General features: G+C 42.2%; 1 protein-coding gene across 2 annotated transcripts in view; it reads left to right on the top strand.

The window, feature by feature from the left end:
• Nucleotides 1-6,262, top strand: part of LOC121580758 (dipeptidyl peptidase 9) — a 31,397-nt gene extending 25,135 nt beyond the window's left edge. For both annotated transcript variants that reach the window (XM_041895782.2, XM_041895781.2), the window contains exons 19-21: nt 2,729-2,871; nt 4,870-4,981; nt 5,342-6,262. In XM_041895782.2, the coding sequence (XP_041751716.1) occupies nt 2,729-2,871; nt 4,870-4,981; nt 5,342-5,434 (348 nt within the window). In that variant the 3' untranslated portion in view covers nt 5,435-6,262. The remainder of the gene's footprint in view (nt 1-2,728; nt 2,872-4,869; nt 4,982-5,341) is intronic.
• Nucleotides 6,263-22,966: the final 16,704 nt, after the last annotated feature.

The raw sequence follows: 22,966 nt of genomic DNA, 5'->3' as shown, positions 1-22,966 counted from the left end.
GCAAAGATCAACAAGTGTTTTAAAAAAAAAAACATATTTGGAGCAAATTAGGGTTGAGTGTCATGCTCAAGGGCACATCGACAGATTTTTTTGTTGTTGCCCTTGTCAGCTCCGGTATTCAAACCATCAACCTTTCAGTTACTGGCCCAATGTTCTAACTGCTACGCTATACCTGTATATCTCTCACCAGCATATATACCTGTATATCTCTCACCAGCATATATATATACCTGTATATCTCTCACCAGCATATATATATACCTGTATATCTCTCACCAGCATATATATATACCTGTATATCTCTCACCAGCATATATATATACCTGTATATCTCTCACCAGCATATATACCTGTATATCTCTCACCAGCATATATACCTGTATATCTCTCACCAGCATATATACCTGTATATCGCTCACCAGCATATATACCTGTATATCGCTCACCAGCATATATACCTGTATATCGCTCACCAGCATATATACCTGTATATCGCTCACCAGCATATATACCTGTATATCGCTCACCAGCATATATACCTGTATATCGCTCACCAGCATATATACCTGTATATCGCTCACCAGCATATATCAGCATATACAATTGAAGTCGGAAGCTTACATACACCTTAGCCAAATAAATTTAAACTCAGTTTTTCACAATTGCTGACATTTAATCCTAGTAAAAATTCCCTGTTTTAGGTCAGTTAGGATCACCACTTTATTTTAATATTGTGAAATGTCAGAATAATAGTAGAGAGAATGATTTATTTCAGCTTTTATTTCTTTCGTCACATTCCCAGTGGGTCAGAAGTTTACATACACTCAATTAGTATTTGGTAACATTGCCTTTAAATTGTTTAACTTGAAAAATGTATGCACTCACTAACTGTAAGTTGCTCTGGATAAGAGCTTCTGCTAAATGACAAAAATGTAAATGTCAAACGTTTCGGGTAGCCTTCCACAAGCTTCCCACAATAAATTGGGTGAATTTTGGCACATTCCTCCTGACAGAGCTGGTGTAACTGAGTCAGGTTTTGTAGGCCTCCTTGCTCGCACACGCCTTTTCAGTTCTGCCAACAAATGTTCTATAGGATTGAGGTCAGGGCTTTGTGATGGCCACTCCAATACCTTGACTTTGTTGTCCTTAAGCCATTTTGCCACAACTTTGGAAGTATGCTTGGGGTCATTGTCCATTTGGAAGACCCATTTGCGACCAAGCCTTTAACTTCCTGACTGATGTCTTGAGATGTTGCTTCAATATATCCACATAATTTTCCTTCCTGATGATGCCATCTATTTTGTGAAGTGCACCAGTCCCTCCTGCAGCAAAGCACCCCCACAGCATGATGCTGCCACCCCCGTGCTTCACGATTGGGATGGTGTTCTTCGGCTTGCAAGCTTTCCCTTTTTCCTCCAAACATAACGATGGTCATTATGGCCAAACAGTTCTATTTTTGTTTCATCAGACCAGAGGACATTTCTCCAAAAAGTACGATCTTTGTCCCCATGTGCAGTTGCAAACCGTAGTCTGGCTTTTTTATGGCGGTTTTGGACCAGTGGCTTCTTCCTTGCTGAGCGGCCTTTCAGGTTATGTCGATATAGGACTTGTTTTACTGTGGATATAGATACTTTTATACCTATTTCCTCCAGCATCTTCACAAGGTCCTTTGCTGCTGTTCTGGGATTGATTTGCACTTTTCGCACCAAAGTACGTCCATCTCTAGGAGACAGAACGCGTCTCCTTCCTGAGCGGTATGACGGCTGCGTGGTCCCATGGTGTTTATACTTGCGTACTATTGTTTGTACAGATGAACGTGGTACCTTCAGGTGTTTGGAAATTGCTCCCAAGGATGAACCAGACTTGTGGATGTCTACAATTGTTTTTCTGAGGTCTTGGCTGATTTCTTTTGATTTTCCCAGGATGTCAAGCAAAGAGGCACTGAGTTTGAAGGTAGGCCTTGAAATACATCCACAGGTACACCTCCAATTGACTCAAATGATGTCAATTAGCCTATCAGAAGCTTCTAAAGCCATGACATCATTTTCTGGAATGTTCCAAGCTGTTTAAAGGCACAGTCAACTTAGTGTATGTAAACCTCTGACCCACTGGAATTGTGATACAGTGAATTATAAGTGAAATAATCTGTCTGTAAACAATTGTTGGAAAAATTACTTGTGTCATGCAGAAAGTAGATGTCTTAACCGACTTGCCAAAACCTATAGTTTGTTAACAAGAAATTTGTGGAGTGGTTGAAAAACAAGTTTTAATGACTCCAATCTAAGTGTATGTAAGCTTCCGACTTCAACTGTATACCAGTATATCTCTCACCAGCATATATACCAGTATATCTCTCACCAGAGGTAATAGGGGGCGTATTCAGACTCTTGTCAATATATACATTACTGCTCGACAGAAATAGGGCTTCATTGAACCATTAAATAGCAATGAACAGAAGTTTAGACATGCCACACAATCACTGCATGCCACCACCCTGCTATGCTGAACAAATTCCCACAACATCCATCTTCTCAAAAGCAGTTTGATCTGTCATGTTGCACTAATGTAGAAAGTTAACACAAGCTGAAGTGTGATGGTACAATGCATCTGAAATGTCTTAGTTGTCTGTCCCAGTGGAGGTTGGTGGAGGGAGGAATGGGAGGACAGGCTCATTTTAATGCTGTCCCTACTGAACCCCCCAAAGAAATAGCAATGTTGTTCCTTTCAGGTGGCCATAGCGGGCGCTCCGGTGACGGTGTGGATGGCGTACGACACGGGCTACACAGAGCGCTACATGGACACCCCTGATAACAACCAACAGGGCTACGAGGAGGGCTCCGTGGCGCTGCATGTGGACAAGCTGCCCAGCGAGTCAGTCCCATACTGTTTACTGCACTCTACACACTTGAACCAATCTAAGAAATAAGAATAGCCTACTTATCTACAGTGGGGGAAAAAAGTATTTAGTCAGCCACCAATTGTGCAAGTTCTCCCACTTAAAAAGATGAGAGAGGCCTGTCATTTTCATCATAGGTACACGTCAACTATGACAGACAAAATGGAGAAAAAAAATCCAGAAAATCACATTGTAGGATTTTTTTATGAATTTATTTGCAAATTATGGTGGAAAATAAGTATTTGGTCAATAACAAACGTTTCTCAATACTTTGTTATATACCCTTTGTTGGCAATGACACAGGTCAAACGTTTTCTGTAAGTCTCCACAACGTTTTCACACACTGTTGCTGGTATTTTGGCCCATTCCTCCATGCAGATCTCCTCTAGAGCAGTGATGTTTTGGGGCTGTCGCTGGGCAACACAGACTTAACTCCCTCCAAATATTTTCTATGGGGTTGAGATCTGGAGACTGGCTAGGCCACTCCAGGACCTTGAAATGCTTCTTACGAAGCCACTCCTTCGTTGCCCGGGCGGTGTGTTTGGGATCATTGTCATGCTGAAAGACCCAGCCACGTTTCATCTTCCATGCCCTTGCTGATGGAAGGAGGTTTTCACTCAAAATCTCACGATACATGGCCCCATTCATTCTTTCCTTTACACGGATCAGTCGTCCTGGTCCCTTTGCAGAAAAACAGCCCCAAAGCATGATGTTTCCACCCCCATGCTTCACAGTAGGTATGGTGTTCTTTGGATGCAACTCAGCATTCTTTGTCCTCCAAACACGACAAGTTGAGTTTTTACCAAAAAGTTATATTTTGGTTTCATCTAACCATATGACATTCTCCCAATCCTCTTCTGGATCATCCAAATGCACTCTAGCAAACTTCAGACGGGCCTGGACATGTACTGGCTTAAGCAGGGGGACACGTCTGCACTGCAGGATTTGAGTCCCTGGCGGCGTAGTGTGTTACTGATGGTAGGCTTTGTTACTTTGGTCCCAGCTCTCTGCAGGTCATTCACTAGGTCCCCCCGTGTGGTTCTGGGATTTTGCTCACCGTTCTTGTGATCATTTTGACCCCACGGGGTGAGATCTTGCGTGGAGCCCCAGTTCGAGGGAGATTATCAGTGGTCTTGTATGTCTTCCATTTCCTAATAATTGCTCCCACAGTTGATTTCTTCAAACCAAGCTGCTTACCTATTGCAGATTCAGTCTTCCCAGCCTGGTGCAGGTCTACAATTTTGTTTCTGGTGTCCTTTGACAGCTCTTTGGTCTTGGCCATAGTGGAGTTTGGAGTGTGACTGTTTGAGGTTGTGGACAGGTGTCTTTTATACTGATAACAAGTTCAAACAGGTGCCATTAATACAGGTAACGAGTGGAGGACAGAGGAGCCTCTTAAAGAAGAAGTTACAGGTCTGTGAGAGCCAGACATCTTGCTTGTTTGTAGGTGACCAAATACTTATTTTCCACCATAATTTGCAAATCAATTCATTAAAAATCCTACAATGTGATTTTCTGGATTTTCTTTTCTCAATTTGTCTGTCATAGTTGACGTGTACCTATGATGAAAATTACAGGCCTCTCTCATCTTTTTAAGTGGGAGAACTTGCACAATTGGTGGCTGACTAAATACTTTTTTTCCCCACTGTATATTTATATAGTGTAGATGAAGGTACAATGTTGTGGTCAGTTCTATTTTCTATTTTATTGGTCATTGTTGGATAACAGGCATGGGTTTTGAGCAACAACAAAAAACGTATTTGTATTTTGGGTGTTTCTCAGGACAGATGGGATGTTGTTATTGAGTTTCACCATAAACATTTCTATCTGTATAATACATTAAAATAACAGGATATACTTACTGTAGTGTAGTATATAAAAAAAGAAGGGGAACATGAAAATTGAACCTGTTTTAGTTTCATGTGGTTTCTGTCTGTTTCCATCCTTTTGAAACCCTCTCCTTGTCCTCCCAGGCCAAACCGCTTGCTGATTTTACATGGATTCCTTGATGAGAATGTTCACTTTTTCCATACCAACTTCCTGGTGTCACAAATAATCCGCGCTGGGAAGCCATATCAGCTACAGGCTAGTATTTTGCTTTTTACAACATTACTAATGTGTTGTTCACATTTCTAAATCAGTGTTAAAGGCATGTTATGGGTAACAGTCACCCCTATTGATATAGGTTTTCTCCAACATGGACATTGTTTGCACAATTAGAGAAAAATACTCTTCCATGTGCTTTCAGTGGGGCCCAGAAGAGGACTGGTATGTTCCTGTATAGCATGAAGCTAGTTATTGTACAGTGGATCTTAGCCAAGACTTTAATGGACAATGACTTTAATGGACAATGACTTTAATGGACAACTCTTTCGTTTGAATGGGTTTCAGGGAATATTGCGTTTTCAGAAAATTTGTGGTTGATTTTCCTCTGTTGTTTTGCAGGTCTACCCCAATGAGCGACACAGTATTCGATGCCCAGAGTCAGGAGAGCACTATGAGATCATGCTGCTGCACTTTCTACAACAATACCTCTGAAACCGGGGGTGAAGGTCAACCTCCCCCTCCACCCCATACTGAAACCAACTCTATACCCCCTCAACCCGGGCATAAAGACCACCTCTCTGCAGCCACACCCACCTACCCCCCATTTTACCATGGACTGACGATCTCACTCCATTATACCTCCACCTCTCTCCGTCGCTTGCTATCTCTCTCTCTCTCTCTCTCTTCTATTCTTAAATTCTCTCGCTACTGCATTAGGGTGGGGTGCAGTTACCTAAGGAGATCCAAGGCAGTGTTGTCAAGGCAGTGTTGTCAAGTTTCACCTCGGACCGTGGAATGAAACGGGATATACATTATCTGGAGGCTGTGTCACAATCCCTCTCTAATTGTCTTCCCTTTCTCTGGATTGTTTTGCCAAATGTTTTTATTTTCCCTCCATTTTATTCACTCAAGTCAGTGGTAGGATTGTCCGCACACACACACACACACACACACACAGCATATTGGAGTTGGTGTAATGGCTAGAGGAAGAAACCCTGCCTCTACTTGCGTTCATTTACTATTTTAAGTGTGTATTGTTAAAAGAAAATATTTTTATGGATTCTTATTCTTTTATAATGAGTGTCAAATGAAGTCGCTCATTGAAGTCATTTTTGCGTCCTTTCTCTCCTCACGTTGCATTGGTGTCAGCCTTCTGAAGACATACGATGTGCCAAAGGACATCTTGACTTGATCGTGCTGGTATTTCCTTTTTTTTACGGCAATAACGATATGAGTATGAGCAGCCGAGTCTTAAACAGCTTTTTACTACCTGAATAAAATGGATACATGATGATGCTGAATAAATAAGTGTATGATGAAGTCTCTTCTCTTTAATGTTATAATTTATCACAGAATAACATGAAGATGGATGGTTGGATCTATGCATATATGGATGGATAGATACGGATAGACTGTAATTTTGTACATGATAACAAGCTCAGTGTCATGGTCAACTACAATGTGATTCATATGTTAAACACAGGGAATATCCTATATGTGCCATCTCAGGGCTAGTCATCTTTCCATGTGAATTGATTCCTCTATGACCCTCCTGGTTCGTTGCAGAGAGGGGGAGACATCTCATGTAGTAAGGCTGCATTTACACAGGCAGCCCAATTCTGATTTTTGCTTTCACTGATTGGTCTTTTGACCAATCACATCAGATCTTTTCACAAAGATCAGAATTGGGCTGCCGTCTAAACGAGGCATCTGTGCCTTTAATCATTGAGTCTTCCTGCGGGTACAGAGGGTTGATATGCTATCCACCATAGAATTAGGAATTTAATAGGGTCTCTATGCCAGAGCCATAAATTAAGATAGGATGTTAATACATTACTCTGCTCTATGCTATCCACCTTCCATTTGGAGGAACGGTTGCCATGGATACCAGTGATCAATGCTGGCATTTAATAGATGAGCTCGCTGGAAGCAAGGGTGCTTGGAAGTGATTGATGTTACAGCTGCCTTGATGTTACTGAGTAGCCTCTGTAGGCTCTGCTGCATGAAGATTTAGCAGCCATTTTGAGCACATGTTAGTGATGCAGTCGGGTGCAGCTGGAAATGGGAACTCAACCTTTATTAATTTAATTGTATATATTTTTTAAATATCAAATGGATAATCAAAGTAAGCTTTTACCCTTTGGCTACCTTTTTATTGATAAAAAACACAACATATTTCATTTGACATCCTCTACGGAAAATGCATCTCAATGTATTTTCCGTATGTTTGTGGTCCCTACAGAAAGTGAATTATGACGCTTGAAAGTCAGCATAAAAGCCTGAGTGTCACAGCAAGATAATAAACAATTGGCTCGAATCACACCCAGGCACCCAGGCAGTATGTAAATCGCTCTGCCCTCGAGGCAGAGCTGCCCTCAGAACAAAGATTGAATAAGGAAAACTCAACCAAGCATTTGAAATAGGTCAATCACGAACAGTAAGACATTGGGCATTGGACGTTCCTTCCTGTCCCTCACTCTCTCTGAAGGTGTTATAAAGCACATTAGCAGTAAGCCTGACACCTGACCAGATTTCTTGGTGTGAGACATTGAAGCTGACGGAAGTAAGCCACTGGACCTAGCTCGCTGTAAAATGACTTAACTGCTAATTTTGGGGAATACGAGAGGTACACCTGCATGGTGCCTCCAAGACACTGCTGCTCTACTATAACTTGGCTCAATCTCAACCCTAGCCTGCCTAGGGAGAGTTGTTTGCTTCCCTCAGGTATTCCATACAGATTTTATGAGGGCCAGAATGTAAAGTGAATTGGTGAAATGTTCTTTCCTCACTGTGGTGGAAGAATGGGAAATGCAAATCAAGAGCCAGGCGTGTGCTCTCACTACTTTTTACGATGATGGAATGGCTTCAGTACTGAAGGCTTGATAACATGCAATATTATCAAGCTTGGTAATATGCAAATAATTGAAATGAGGGCAAATACCACACATTGATTTGATAATCATGTTTGAACTCAGTTGTATCAGCTAATTTTCCGTCAATAAAACTAATTGGAAGAACCCTTACTCAGCCTTACTATGCAACAGCAAACAGATACAGTGCCTTCAGAAAGTATTTATACCCCTTGACTTATTCCACATTTTGTTGCGTTACAGCCTCAATTCAAAATTGATTAAATATTATTTTTTTCTCACACATCTACACATTAAAAATATGTTCTGTGTTCTAGAAAGACCTAGCAAAGCTGCAGCTGGCTCAAAGCAAAGCAGCATGCCTTGACCTTAACTGCACACACATAACTAACATCAACAACATGAATGATAGTCTTTCATCAAATCAAAGTTTATAGGTCGCATACACATATTTAGCAAATGTTATTGTGGGTGTAGTGATATGCTTGTGTTCCTAGCTCCAACAGTACAGTAATATCTAACAATACACACAAATCTCAAAAGTAAAAGAAGGGAATTAAAAAATATATTAGGACGAGCAATGTCGGAGTCCGGAGTGTGTGTATATACAGTACCAGTCAAAAGTTTGGACACGCCTACTCATTCAAGGGGTTTTCTTCATTTTTACTATTTTCTACATTGTAGAATAATAGTGAAAACATCACAACTATGAAATAACACATATGGAATCATGTAGTAACCAAAAAAGTGTTAAACAAATACAAATATATTTTATATTTGGGATTCTTCAAAGTAGCCACCCTTTCCCTTGATGACAGCTTTGCACACTCTTGGCATACTCTCAACCAGCTTCACCTGGAATGCTTTTCCAACAGTCTTGAAGGAGTTCCCACATATGCTGAGCACTTGTTGGCTGCCTTTCCTTCACTCTGCGGTCCGACTCATCCCAAACCAAAAATCTCAAATTTGGACTCATCAGACCAAAGGATAGATTTCCACCGGTCTAATGTCCATTGCTCGTGTTTCTTTGCCCATGCAAGTCTCTTCTTCTTATTGGTGTCCTTTAGTAGTGGTTTCTTTGCAGCAATTCAACCATGAAGGCCTGATTCACACATTCTCCTCTGAACAGTAGATGTTGAGATGTGTCTGTTACTTGAACTCTGTGAAGCATTTATTTGGGCTGCAATTTATGTGGCTGGTAACTCTAATGAACTTATCCTCTGCAGCAGAGGTAACTCTGGGTCTTCCTTTCCTGTGGCGGTCCTCATGAGAGCTAGTTTCATCATAGCACTTGATGGTTTTTGCGACTGCACTTGAAGAAACATTAATAGTTCTTGAAATTTTCCAGATTGACTGACCTTCATGTCTTAAAGTAATGATGGACTGTTGTTTCTCTTTGCTTATTTGAGCTGTTCTTGCCATAATATGGACTTGGTCTTTTGCCAAATAGGGCTATCTTCTGTATACCCCCCCTGCCTTGTCACAACACAACTGATTGGCTCAAACGCATTAAGAAGGAAATAAATTCCAAAATTAACTTTTAACAAGGCACACCTGTTAATTGAAATGCATTCCAGGTGACTACCTCATGAAGCTGGTTGGGAGAATGCCAAGAGTGTGCAAAGCTGTCATCAAGGGAAAGGGTGGCTACTTTGAAGAATCCCAAATATAAAATATATTTGTATTTGTTTAACACTTTTTTGGTTACTACATGATTCCATATGTGTTATTTCATAGTTGTGATGTCTTCACTATTATTCTACAATGTAGAAAATAGTAAAAATAAAGAAAGACCTTTCAATGAGTAGGTGTGTCCAAACTTTTGACTGGTACTGTATATTTAGCTTTTGCAAAGTAATCAATACTGAATTGTGTTTGTTTGTCAACGCAACCAAATATCAACATCTGGTTACCGTGATGAGATAATACTGTGGTTGAAATTTCCCCCTCAAAACAACAGTTGATGACTTTTTCAAATCCAATGTATTTTCCACATAGATTCCACGTCACAATACGTTGAGAATTAATGAACTAATATGTTCATTTTCCAGTTATGTTTTCGAGTTGGCTACTATGTTCATTTTACCGTTTTTTTTTGTTGGCTACTATGTTCATTTGAATGTTACTCCATTTTGGCTATTGGCTCACTTCTGAATTGTTTCTCCCGCTGCATCAGTGTGTTTAATCAGAGATCAGACAGCAAAATGATTTTATTGGCTGGTTCGAGCCAAAGAGGGCAGTGTTCAACCTCTAGGAGACCTCTAACCATTCAGAAACCTCCGTCAGATGGGTCTTAACATGTGGAAAATGCTTGGTTTCATGCAACACAAAACATGTTGGAACTCGCCTCATTCTATTCCATTCATTAGTCCCAAGGCTGATGCACTAACAGTCTGAGAGGCCCAGCATTGTTTTTAAACAGTGATTAAGAGTGAGCTCATACCACAGCTGTGGTGAAACACCCTTGCTAACTTTCCACTGCTAGATTCACATGTACAGTCGTGGTCAAACGTTTTGAGAGTGACACAAATACTAATTTTCACAAAGTCTGCTGCCTCAGTTTTCATGATGGCAATTTGCATATACTCCAGAATGTCATGAAGAGTGATCAAATGAATTGCAATTAATTGCAAAGTCCCTATTTGCCATGAAAATGAACTTAATTCCCAAAAAACATTTCCACTGCATTTCAGCCCTGCCACAAAAGGACCAGCTGCCATCATGTCAGTGATTCTCTCGTTAACACAGGTGAGAGTGTTGACGAGGACAAGGCTGGAGATCACTCTGTCATGCTGATTGAGTTAGAATAACAGACTGGAAGCTTTAAAAGGAGGGTGGTGCTTGAAATAATTGTTCTTCCTCTGTTAACCATGGTTACCTGCAAGGAAACACGTGCCGTCATCATTGCTTTGCACAAAAAGGCCTTCACAGGCAAGGATATTGCTGCTAGTAAGATTGCACCTAAATCAACCATTTATCAGATCATCAAGAACTTCAAGGAGAGAGGTTCAATTGTTGTGAAGAAGGCGTCAGGGCACCCAAGAAAGTCCAGCAAGCGCCAGGACCGTCTCCTAAAGTTGATTCAGCTGCGGGATCGGGGCACCACCAGTGCAGAGCTTGCTCAGGAATGGCAGCAGGCAGGTGTGAGTGCAACTGCACGCACAGTGAGGCGAATACTTTTGGAGGATGGCCTGGTGTCAAGAAGGGCAGCAAAGAAGCCACTTCTTTCCAGGAAAAACATCAGGGACAGACTGATATTCTGCAAAAGGTACAGGAATTGGACTGCTGAGGACTGGGATAAAGTCATTTTCTCTGATGAATCCCCTTTCCGATTGTTTGGGGCATCCGGAAAACACCTTGTCCGGAGAAGACAAGGTGAACGCTACCATCAGTCCTGTGTCATGCCAACAGTAAAGCATCCTGAGACCATTCATGTGTGGGGTTGCTTCTCAGCCAAGGGAGTGGACTCACTCACAACTTTGCCTAAGAACACAGCCATGAATAAAGAATGGTACCAACACATCCTCCGAGAGCAACTTCTCCCAACCATCCAAGAACAGTTTGGTGACGAACAATGCCTTTTCCAGCATGATGGAGCACCTTGCCATAAGGCAAAAGGGATGACTAAGTGGCTTGGGGAACAAAACATCGACATTTTGGGTCCATGGCCAGGAAACTCCCCAGACCTTAATCCCATTGAGAACTTGTGGTCGATCCTCAAGAGGCGGGTGGACAAACAAAAACCCATAAATTCTGACAAACTCCAAGCATTGATTATGCAAGAATGGGCTGCCATCAGTCAGGATGTGGCCCAGAAGTTAATTGACAGCGTGCCATGGGCGGATTGCAGAGGTCTTTTATACTTCAGTATACCATAGTAACATCTGACAAAAATATCTCATAACACTGAAGCAACGAACTTTGTGAAGACCAATACTTGTGTCATTCTCAAAACATTTGACCACGACTGTACATGTACTTCTTAACATCTTAAACATACATTTTGTCTCTAGCTGAGAGACTTGAAGACTTTTGAAAAACAGAGCTTTGGAAACATGGAGCCCATTCAAGTATGAGTTATTTTGGCTTTTATGATGGCCTTAGCTCTATTGGAAGTCTTACTGGGTGAGTCCAGGACTGACTGGGTAGCTTACCCAACTCATCGGCCAACCGCCTCTAACAGTGTTTCAGTTCAAGAGGAGAAAAGTCTGGAGAATGCTGAGCGTCTCTCCTCTATGACTTGTTCTCGATCACGGCGGGGGCGATCATCATGACGGTGGTCTTCAGGGGATAGTAGTGTCCATGCCAGGTCTTCCAGAAGACCCCCTGCTTCCTCTGATGCCTCTGCTTGGGAGGAGGGCTCATGAAGTAGCGGCCGTTCAGGTTGGAGTGTCCGCAGTTGCTGAACCACCAGCCACCTGGAGAAAGAGAGCAAACATCTGGTTAGATTGGCATTGGTGCTACATTCCGAATTTGAGTTATCGTGAGATAAATCTTATGCAGATGCTTGCGAAAGTATTCACCCCCCTTGGCCTTTTTCCTATTTTGTTGTCTTACAACCTGGAATTAAAATGGATATTTTGGGGGGTTGTATCATTTGATTTACACAACATGCATACCACTTTGAAGATGCAACATATTTTTTTTGTGAAACAAACAAGAAATAAGACAAAAAAATAGAAAACTTGAGCATGCATAACTATTCACCCCCCAAAGTCAATACTTTGTAGAGCCACCTTTTGCAGCAGTTACAGCTGCAAGTTTCTTGGGGTATGTCTCTATAAGCTTGGCACATCTAGCCACTGGGATTTTTGTCCATTCTTCAAGGCAAAACTTCTCCAGCTCCTTCAAGTTGGATGAGTTCCGCTGGTGTACAGCAATCTTTAAGTCATACCACAGATTCTCAATTGGATTGAGGTCTGGGCTTTGACTAGGCCATTCCAAGACATTTAAATGTTTCCCCTTAAACCACTTGAGTGTTGCTTTAGCAATATGCTTAGGGTCGTCCTGCTGGAAGGTGAACCTCTTTCCCAGTCTCAAATCTCTGGAAGACTGAAACAGGTTTCCCTCAAGAATTTCCCTGTATTTAGCGCCATCCATCATTCCTTCAATTCTGACAAGTTTCCCAGTCCCTGCCGATGAAAAACATCCCCACAGCATGATATTGCCACCACCATGCTTCACTGTGGGGATGGTGTTCTTGGGGTGATGAGAGGTGTTGAGTTTGCACCAGACATAGCGTTTTCCTTGATGGTCAAAAAGCTAAATTTTTGTCTCATCTGACCAGAGTACCTTCTTCCATATGTTTGGGGAGTCTCCCACATGCTTTTTGGCAAACACCAAACGTGTTTGCTCATTTATTTCTTTAAGCAATGGCTTTTTTCTGGCCACTCTTCCGTAAAGCCCAGCTCTGTGGAGTGTACGGCTTAAAGTGGTCCTATGGACAGATACTCCAATCTCCGATGTGGAGCTTTGCAGCTCCTTCAGGGTTATCTTTGGTCTCCTTGTTGCCTCTCTGATTAATGCCCTCCTTGCCTGGTCCGTGAGTTTTGGTGGGCGGCCCTCTCTTGGCATGTTTGTTGAGGTGCCATATTCTTTCCCTTTTTTAATAATGGATTTAATGGTGCTCCGTGAGATGTTCAAAGTTTCTGATATTTTTTTATAACCCAACTCTGATCTGTACTTCTCCACAACTTTGTCCCTGACCTGTTTGTAGAGCTCCTTGGTCTTCATGGTGCCGCTTGCTTGGTGGTGCCCCTTGCTTAGTGGTGTTGCAGACTCTGGGGCCTTTCAGAACAGGTGTATATATACTGAGATCTTCTGGTCATTGTCTTGGTCGCGGATGGAGAAGGGCAGGCCAGGGCGCTCTCCAGGTTGTCATTGGAGGTCTTCTGGATGTGGAGGGTGTAGGGGCTCTCCTCCCCGCCTAGACAGATGGGGTACTGTATGGTCTCAGAATCACCCCTCCAGTCTGAGAACTTGATGTTAAGGATGTATTCTGCGTCTTTGGCCACAGTGTGCATCTTCTCAAGACCAAGCCGGAACTCACCTAGAGAGAGAGAGGGATCAAAACAAAAACACAACACGGTTCACAAACTCTTTGTCCAGACTTTGTACCTCAGACAGTCAGTATCAGGACACGTTATCAAGGTCTGTGTTCTAACAGTGCTTTTGCCTTTCCCCTACACTTGCACAAAACTCCTATTTATAAATGACTCTAGTTTCTTATCTCGTTGCGGCTTGAACTTCAGACTGTTATGTCAGTAGCAGGGGCGGTGTGTTCAATAGGGCGATATGGGCGACGCACTGCCAAACGGGAAAAGGAAGGGATTTTTTTTCTAATCAATTATATCACGGCAACAGTAGTTATCAGTGTTGTAATCTAGACGTCTGATCTGCCACAGTGCCACTAAATGTCCAATCAGGCTAAAGTCGTGCTTCAAATGGCCCCCTCCCCCCCCTTTTGGGGCGATTTCAGTCAGGTTGAAAATCGCCCAGAAGTCTGTCATAGACTCCCATGTAAAATCTATTTTTTTCAAATATCAGAGCTTTCAATACAATCTCTATGGGTTTCTGAGGGCTTGCACTTACGCACTTTCGTCATACGTAACATAACCATGAACGTAACTAAGAAAAGAGCGGGTAGCAGCGTCAATCAATTCACTATTACTGTCAAAATGGCTAGGCTTCAGTGCAACTCGATTGTGTCTTTGAAAGAAGTTCCTTTTTGTCGGCGAACAAATGAAGATAAATTGGCAACGAAACAATTAGGACCTCCCAGACCAAATTTAATAATTCAACAGGTTTCTACTAAAGGGGGGAAGTCCTACACCCGAGGATTTTCCAAAAATTGGTACGAACGAAAAACCTGGCTAGCAGGCTGCGATGTAGCTAATGCAGTCTTCTGCTACCCCTGCTTACTCTTTCACCCTGAAGGCGGCACGGCAGACAGCACCGCTTGGACAGCGACTGGTGTGTAACGGACATGCACCATCTTTCAGGAAAGATTAAGAAACATGAGCTGTCAAAGACCCACATGGATAGCTGTTTGAGATTGTCTGCTTTGGGGAGAGTGAACATTCCCACTCAACTGGATGAGGGATACAGGCTAGCTGTCCGCCGCCACAACGATGAGGTTAGTGTTGATAATCACAAGTTTACTGGAGAACTGAAACTGACAAGGCTGACAAGATAGGACCCTTTTGTCCATTGTTATTGGATAGGAACAGAACTTATAACCAGCTCCTGACCTAAATAGATCTTAGCACAACATTTTACTCAACATATCATATTCCATATTCACTATAATAAATATATTTACTACGACATTAGCAAGAACCGCCACATCCTCAGCCGGCTAATCCAGTGTGTGAAGTTTTGCGGAGTGTTTGAGTTAGCTTTGCGAGGCAAAGATGAAACTCAGGGCTCCACCAACCCTGGTAAGCCAACACTTTTGAGATCAGTCAATAAATGCTTCTGGTATTGACTTATATGCTGCCCCTGTCTTCATGTTGTTGCTGGACATATCTTTTTTAAAATGTGTGTAGGTCACCTAAATCATCAGAAAAATTGCCCCCCCTGAGAATTTTTTCAGGAGCCGCCACTGGTCGGTAGGCCAGCAGCCAACATGGAGCTTGTTTGTGAGCTATGGTGCAAAAGTCCACTCTGCCTTTCTACCAACTCCACTTGTTTTCTACTGAGGGAATTCACACTTGTGTGTAAGGAAGTGGGGGTTGGGTGGGTCCAAGCAGAAGTAGTCAAATATTCCTGTTTTTAACATTTTATTTTGTAGAGACATTATTGCATAACATGTCTATCTTTCACTTCATATCTAGGTCAGATGTTCACAGGAATCAGGATACATCTGGTTTCCCTATCTGGGATCCCTATCATTGGCTTCTTCATTGTAGCTCTCCAGGTCTGTGAATGCTGAATGTTTGCAAATAAAGGGGCCTTATCGTGAAATGGGTTTATCAGTAGTTGTAAACCTAAGAAAGATAAAGAGTAATGTGTTGTGCTCTAGTCTGAACAAAAGAGAGCTCCTTGCTTAGTAGTAAACATGACCTTTCTCCCAGTTCCCAAGCGGACTTCCCCCTCAGCTGCCTAGCCTATTGATTACATGTGCCTCTCCTCGCATTCCACTACCCCCTCCTCTCCTGCCTTCATGTTCCCCTCTCCTCCTCCTCCCCTCCTGTTTGACATACCTCCCACAAGTGCACAGCAGCCAGTCAGTGACGTAGGAATGCATGGCCACTGCATGCACAGGGAGTGCTATAGGGACAGCAGGCTCCTAGCACTCTCTGAGCATTCCCTGTGCATGCAGTGGCCATGCATTTCTACATCACTGACTAGAATGGGAGAGAGACAGCCAGGCAGCATCAACAAAAGGTCTGGGAGGCCCAGTGGCTGTCATGTGCCTGGTGAGGCATGAGTTGGTGCACACCCTTAATCTTTTCCAGAAAAGGGTTCAAGTTTATATGATGCCGACTTGATAGATACTGCATATGTTCATCGGCTATGATGCTCTTCATCTGCACCAATCGCCTAAACTATGATTAAATATTTTAATTGATTGGAGCCAATCAATCAATCAATATTGGTTTTGGTTTGATTGATATTGGTTTGACTTGGTTGCTATTTGTTTTCAAGTACAAACATGAGAGCAGACTCTATTGAATTCTATTAATTAGCGGTAGGTGTTTGTGGTCGCAGTTTCCCTCAACTTTGGCACACTTCTAATTCATCTACGGCCGGAGAGGCAGCGGTCTACAGGGATGGGGAGCGGGGAAGGAGGGATGGAGGAGGGGAGAAGAGGGACTTCTGACTACTCTGACAGATCTGGGGGAAAGGTTGTACATTCTTGAGGAATCCTTTACAAAAAAAATACACGTAAAATAGCTGTTTCCACATGTTGACCTTAAGTTTTACACATTAAATAATACATCACATGTATTACATTTCGAGTTCACATGTTAACACCATCTTTTCACATGAGGAGAATAATATGTTTTCATCTCACATGTGAATTGCAGCTTCACATGTAAAATTTGAGGTTTCACATGTTAAAAATGTTCACATGTGAAAATCGGATATGCAATTCCACATGTGAAAGTTTTTCACATATGAAATTGCAAATTAGATGTTTTTGCATGTGATTGTTTTTCACATGTGAACTTGTAATTCCACATGTGAAAAACTAATTTGCAGTTTCCCATGTAAGAATCTCAACATGTGAAATTGCAAATTCACATGTGGGGTTGAAATAATGTCATTTTCCTCACGTGAAAATATCTTGTTAACATGTTGCAGTAGCAATGTTTCCACCGGTGGAATTAGGTTGACCACAACACTTGAGTGTGCTGTTTCTGTCCAACTCTCTCGTTATCTCGCTCAGAACGATCTTCTTGACCCTAACCAGACAGGCTTCAAGACATCCCAACTCCGTTCCACTACCTCTGGTCTCTTGGCCCTCCAAATCCTGTGTGAGGGCAGCTCCCGCTCAGCCCAGTCAATGCTCTTCTCTGTCCTGGCACCCCAATGGTGGAACAAGTTTCCCCCTACCTCTTTGAAGAGTACACTACATGGTATGTACACATGGTAAGTACGTGGACACCCCTTCAAATTAGTGGATTTGGCTATTTCTGCCTCACCCGTTGCTGACAGGTGGATAAAATCAAGCACACAGCCATGTAACCTCAATAGACAAACATTTGCACTAGAATGGCCTTACTGAAGAGCTCAGTGACTTCAACGTGGCACCATCATAGGAAGCCACCTTTCCAACAAGCCAGTTCATCAAATTTCTGCCCTGCTAGAGCTGCCCCGGTCAACTGTAAGTGCTGTTATTGTGAAGTGGAAATGTCTAGGAGCAACAACGGCTTAGCTGCGAAGTGGTAGGCCACACAAGCTCACAGAATGGGACTGCCGAGTGCTGAAGCGCGAAACGCATACAAATTGTCTGTCCTCGGTTGCAACACTCACTACCGAACTGTTCGTCGGGAGCTTCATGAAATGGGTTTCAATGTCCGAGCAGCGCACACAAGCCTAAGATCAATATGCGCAATGCCAAGCGTCGGCTGGAGTGGTGTAAAGCTCGCCGCCATTGGACTCTGGAGCAGTGGAAACTCGTTCTCTGGAGTGATGAATCACGCTTCACCATCTGGCAGTCCCACGGATTCATCTGGGTTTGGCGGATGCAAGGAGAACGCTACCTGCCCGAATCCATAGCGCCAACTGTAAAGTTTGGTGGAGGAGGAATAATGGTTCGGGCTAGGCCCCTTAGTTCCAGTGAAGGGAAATCTTAACGCTATAACATAAAATGACATTCCTGTTTCAGCATGACAATGCCCCCGTGCACAAAGCGAAGTCCATGCAGAGCTCCTCTGTCCTGGCACCCCAATGGTGCAACCAGTTTCCCACTGAAGCTAGGACAGCAGAGTCCCTGCCCATCTTCCGAAAACATCTGAAACCCTACCTCTTCAAAGAGTATCTTAAAGGCAAATTCCACCCACTTTCAAAATACAGAAATACAGCCGGTAATGATGCATCATATGATGCAAAATGCATAATACCAGCTGTGTTTCTGGTTTTTCAAAGTTATATATCTTGAAAACTTGATTGCTGACATGCAAACATTTTGGGACTATATCAACAATGGACTAATGAAACAAATACCAAAAGATAGTTTTAGGGTGGAGTTTTCCTTTAAATAATCCCACATATTTAAGGGGTTAAATATGTGTAAAGAATAAAAAACGTAAAACATTTCCTGATCTTTCTTATATCTCCTAGTTATAGGGCAGACACTTCAAAACCTTGTTTGTTATGATTAATTTTTTGACAGTCTTTTTTTCCCATGAATGTGTTATTCAATGCGTTTCTCTGGGCTATACAGTGAGGGAAAAAAGTATTTGATCCCCTGCTGATTTTGTACGTTTGCCCACTGACAAAGAAATGATCAGTCTATAATTTTAATGGTAGGCTTATTTGAACAGTGAGAGACAGAATAACAACAAACAAATCCAGAAAAACGCATGTCAAAAATGTTATAAATTTATTTGCATTGTAATGAGGGAAATAAGTATTTCACCCCCTCTCAATCAGAAAGATTTCTGGCTCCCAGGTGTCTTTTATGCAGGTAACGAGCTGAGATTAGGAGCACACTCTGAAAGGGAGTGCTCCTAATCTCAGTTTGTTACCTGTATAAAAGACACCTGTCCACAGAAGCAATCACTCAATCAGATTCCAAACTCTCCACCATGGCCAAGACCAAAGAGCTCTCCAAGGATGTCAGGGACAAGATTGTAGACCTACACAAGGCTGGAATGGGCTACAAGACCATCGCCAAGCCGCTTGGTGAGAAGGTGACAACAGTTTGTGCGATTATTCGCAAATGGAAGAAATACAAAAGAACTGTCAATCTCCCTTGGCCTGGGGCTTCATGCAAGATCTCACCTTGTGGAGTTGCAATGATCATGAGAACGGTGAGGAATCAGCCCAGAACCAAACGGGAGGATCTTGTCAATGATCTCAAGGCAGCTGGGACCATAGTCACCAAGAAAACAATTGGTAACACACTACGCCGTAAAGGACTGAAATCCTGCAGCACCCGCAAGGTCCCCCTGCTCAAGAAAGCACATATACATGCCCGTCTGAAGTTTGCCAATGAACATCTGAACGATTCAGAGGAGAACTGGGTGAAGGTGTTATGGTCAGATGAGACCAAAATGGAGCTCTTTGGCATCAACTCAACTCGCTGTGTTTGGAGGAGGAGGAATGCTGCCAAGAACACCATCCCCACCGTCAAACATGGAGGTGGAAACATTATGCTTTGGGGGTGTTTTTCTGCTAAGGGGACAGGACAACTTCACCGCATCAAAGGGACGATGAATGGGGCCATTTACCATCAAATCTTGGGTGAGAACCTCCTTCCCTCAGCCAGGGCATTGAAAATGGGTCGTGGATGGGTATTCCAGCATGACAATGACCCAAAACACACGGCCAAGGCAACAAAGGAGTGGCTCAAGAAGAAGCACATTAAGGTCCTGGAGTGGCCTAGCCAGTCTCCAGACCTTAATCCAATAGAACATATGTGGAGGGAGCTGAAGGTTCGATTTGCCAAACGTCAGCCTCGAAACCTTAATGACTTGGAGAAGATCTGCAAAGAGGAGTGGGACAAAATCTCTCCTGAGATGTGTGTAAACCTGGTGGCCAACTACAAGAAACGTCTGACCTCTGTGATTGCCAACAAGGGTTTTGCCACCAAGTACTAAGTCATGTTTTGCAGAAGGGTCAAATACTTATTTCCCTCATTAAAATGCAAATCAATTTATAACATTTTTGACATGCGTTTTTCTGGATTTGTTTGTTGTTATTCTGTCTCTCACTGTTCAAATAAACCTACCATTAAAATTATAGTGGGCAAACGTACAAAATCAGTAGGGGATCAAATACTTTTTTCCCTCACTGTAGTAGTAAAGGGCAAATTCAATATCTATCAAATAATTGTTTTATATATTTTTTGTTACCTAAAGGGGTCCTAAAATTTTTAATCTGATTGCTAAACGATCCGAAGTATGACCATATTAGACTTACAGGGGGTTAAAGAGGCAATATTTAGTTGCAACATCCATTTTTGGACTTATAAATTAATGATATCTACCCATTCATTCTTGAAGAATACAACGTATAAATTTAAACAACCACTGTATAGCCTAAAAACATGATTAAAACTATAATTTCTATATCATGGATGTTCAGTCCTAGCATCCATCGTTCTGTCTATGAATTTGAAAAATGTAACCTCTCTCAAATTCATAGAAAGAGCAATGGATGCAAGGACTGACCATCCATTATATCTAAATTATAGTTTTAACCATGTTTTGAGGCTGTATAGTGTTTGTTTACATTTACTTTGTTTACAAACGTTTGAATAAAACAAGCTTATATTTTGGGTTCTGATGGGATACGACAGTTGAACTAAGTTCATAAAGCATATGTTTTATAAGTTATATTCTTCAAGAATCAAATGGGTACAAATCATTAATTTAAGTCCAAAAATGGACATACTGTAGCAACTGCTTACTGCCCCTTGAATAGAGTAATAGTGTTATTACAGTGGGGGAAAAAAGTATTTAGTCAGCCACCAATTGTGCAGATGAGAGAGGCCTGTAATTTTCATCATAGGTACATATCAACTATGACAGACAAATTGAGGGAAAAAAATCCAGAAGATCACATTGTAGGATTTTTTATGAATTTATTTGCAAATTATGGTGGAAAATAAGTATTTGGTCACCTACAAACAAGCAAGATTTCTGGCTCTCACAGACCTGTAACTTCTTCTTTAAGAGGCTCCTCTGTCCTCCACTCGTTACCTGTATTAATGGCACCTGTTTGAACTTGTTATCAGTATAAAAGACACCTGTCCACAACCTCAAACAGTCACACTCCAAACTCCACTATGGCCAAGACCAAAGAGCTGTCAAAGGACACCAGAAACAAAATTGTAGACCTGCACCAGGCTGGGAAGACTGAATCTGCAATAGGTAAGCAGCTTGGTTTGAAGAAATCAACTGTGGGAGCAATTATTAGGAAATGGAAGACATACAAGACCACTGATAATCTCCCTCGATCTGGGGCTCCACGCAAGATCTCACCCCGTGGGGTCAAAATGATCACAAGAACGGTGAGCAAAAATCCCAGAACCACACGGGGGGACCTAGTGAATGACCTGCAGAGAGCTGGGACCAAAGTAACAAAGCCTACCATCAGTAAAACACTACGCTACCAGGGACTCAAATCCTGCAGTGACAGACGTGTCCCCCTGCTTAAGCCAGTACATGTCCAGGCCCGTCTGAAGTTTGCTAGAGTGCATTTGGATGATCCAGAAGAGGATTGGGTGAATGTCATATGGTCAGATGAAACCAAAATAGAACTTTTTGGTAAAAACTAAACTCGTCGTGTTTGGAGGACAAAGAATGCTGAGTTGCATCCAAAGAACACCATACCTACTGTGAAGCATGGGGGTGGAAACATCATGCTTTGGGGCTGTTTTTCTGCAAATGGACCAGGACGACTGATCCGTGTATAGGAAAGAATGAATGGGGCCATGTATTGTGAGATTTTGAGTGAAAACCTACTTCCATCAGCAAGGGCATTGAAGATGAAATGTGGCTGGGTCTTTCAGCATGACAATGATCCCAAACACACCGCCCGGGCAACGAAGGAGTGGCTTCGTAAGAAGCATTTCAAGGTCCTGGAGTGGCCTAGCCAGTCTCCAGATCTCAACCCCATAGAAAATCTTTGGAGGGAGTTGAAAGTCTGTGTTGCCCAGCGACAGCCCCAAAACATCACTGCTCTAGAGGAGATCTGCATGGAGGAATGGGCCAAAATACCAGCAACAGTGTGTGAAAACCTTGTGAAGACTTACAGAAAACGTTTGACCTGTGTCATTGCCAACAAAGGGTATATAACAAAGTATTGAGAAACTTTTGTTATTGACCAAATACTTATTTTCCACCATTATTTGCAAATAAATTCATAAAAAATCCTACAATGTGATTTTCTGGGGAAAAAATTCTCAATTTGTCTGTCATAGTTGACGTGTACCTATGATGAAAATTACAGGCCTCTCTTATCTTTTTAAGTGGGAGAACTTGCACAATTGGTGGCTGACTAAATACTTTTTTTCCCCACTGTATATGGTGCAATCCTTTAGTGAGTGAGTTACTTTTGTTTCATTAATATCAAGCAAAACTTCTACAGTCGAGAACAAAATTCGTATTGCAAACAAAAATAATGATATTAATAGCAAAACACAAACTCAAAAGTAACATAATAATATTGCAAGGTCGGTCCCATGATGGGAGACTAGATGTAGCTGGAAGTGGTGAAAGACAAACATGTGAAAAGAAATGTCACGTGGGGATTTCTGTTTTCACGAGGGAAAACCACTACATGTGAAACTTCACACGTCCGTAAAAAAAAAGATGTATATATTTCACGTGTCCGACAACCACGTGATTTCTTCATGTGGTCTTTTTGTAAGGGATTTGACACTCAATTCGGGTCATTGGCTCACTTCTGGATTGTATTTCCAGCTGAATCAGTGTGTTTGATCAGAGATCTGACAGAGAAAGCATTTTTCTTTAAA

The sequence above is a fragment of the Coregonus clupeaformis genome, chromosome 14 (assembly GCF_020615455.1).
Source record: "Coregonus clupeaformis isolate EN_2021a chromosome 14, ASM2061545v1, whole genome shotgun sequence".
NCBI classification, from domain to species: Eukaryota; Metazoa; Chordata; class Actinopteri; order Salmoniformes; family Salmonidae; genus Coregonus; species Coregonus clupeaformis.
The sequence above is the reverse complement of the archived record's forward strand: the minus strand, read 5'-3'. Positions and strand labels throughout refer to the sequence as shown.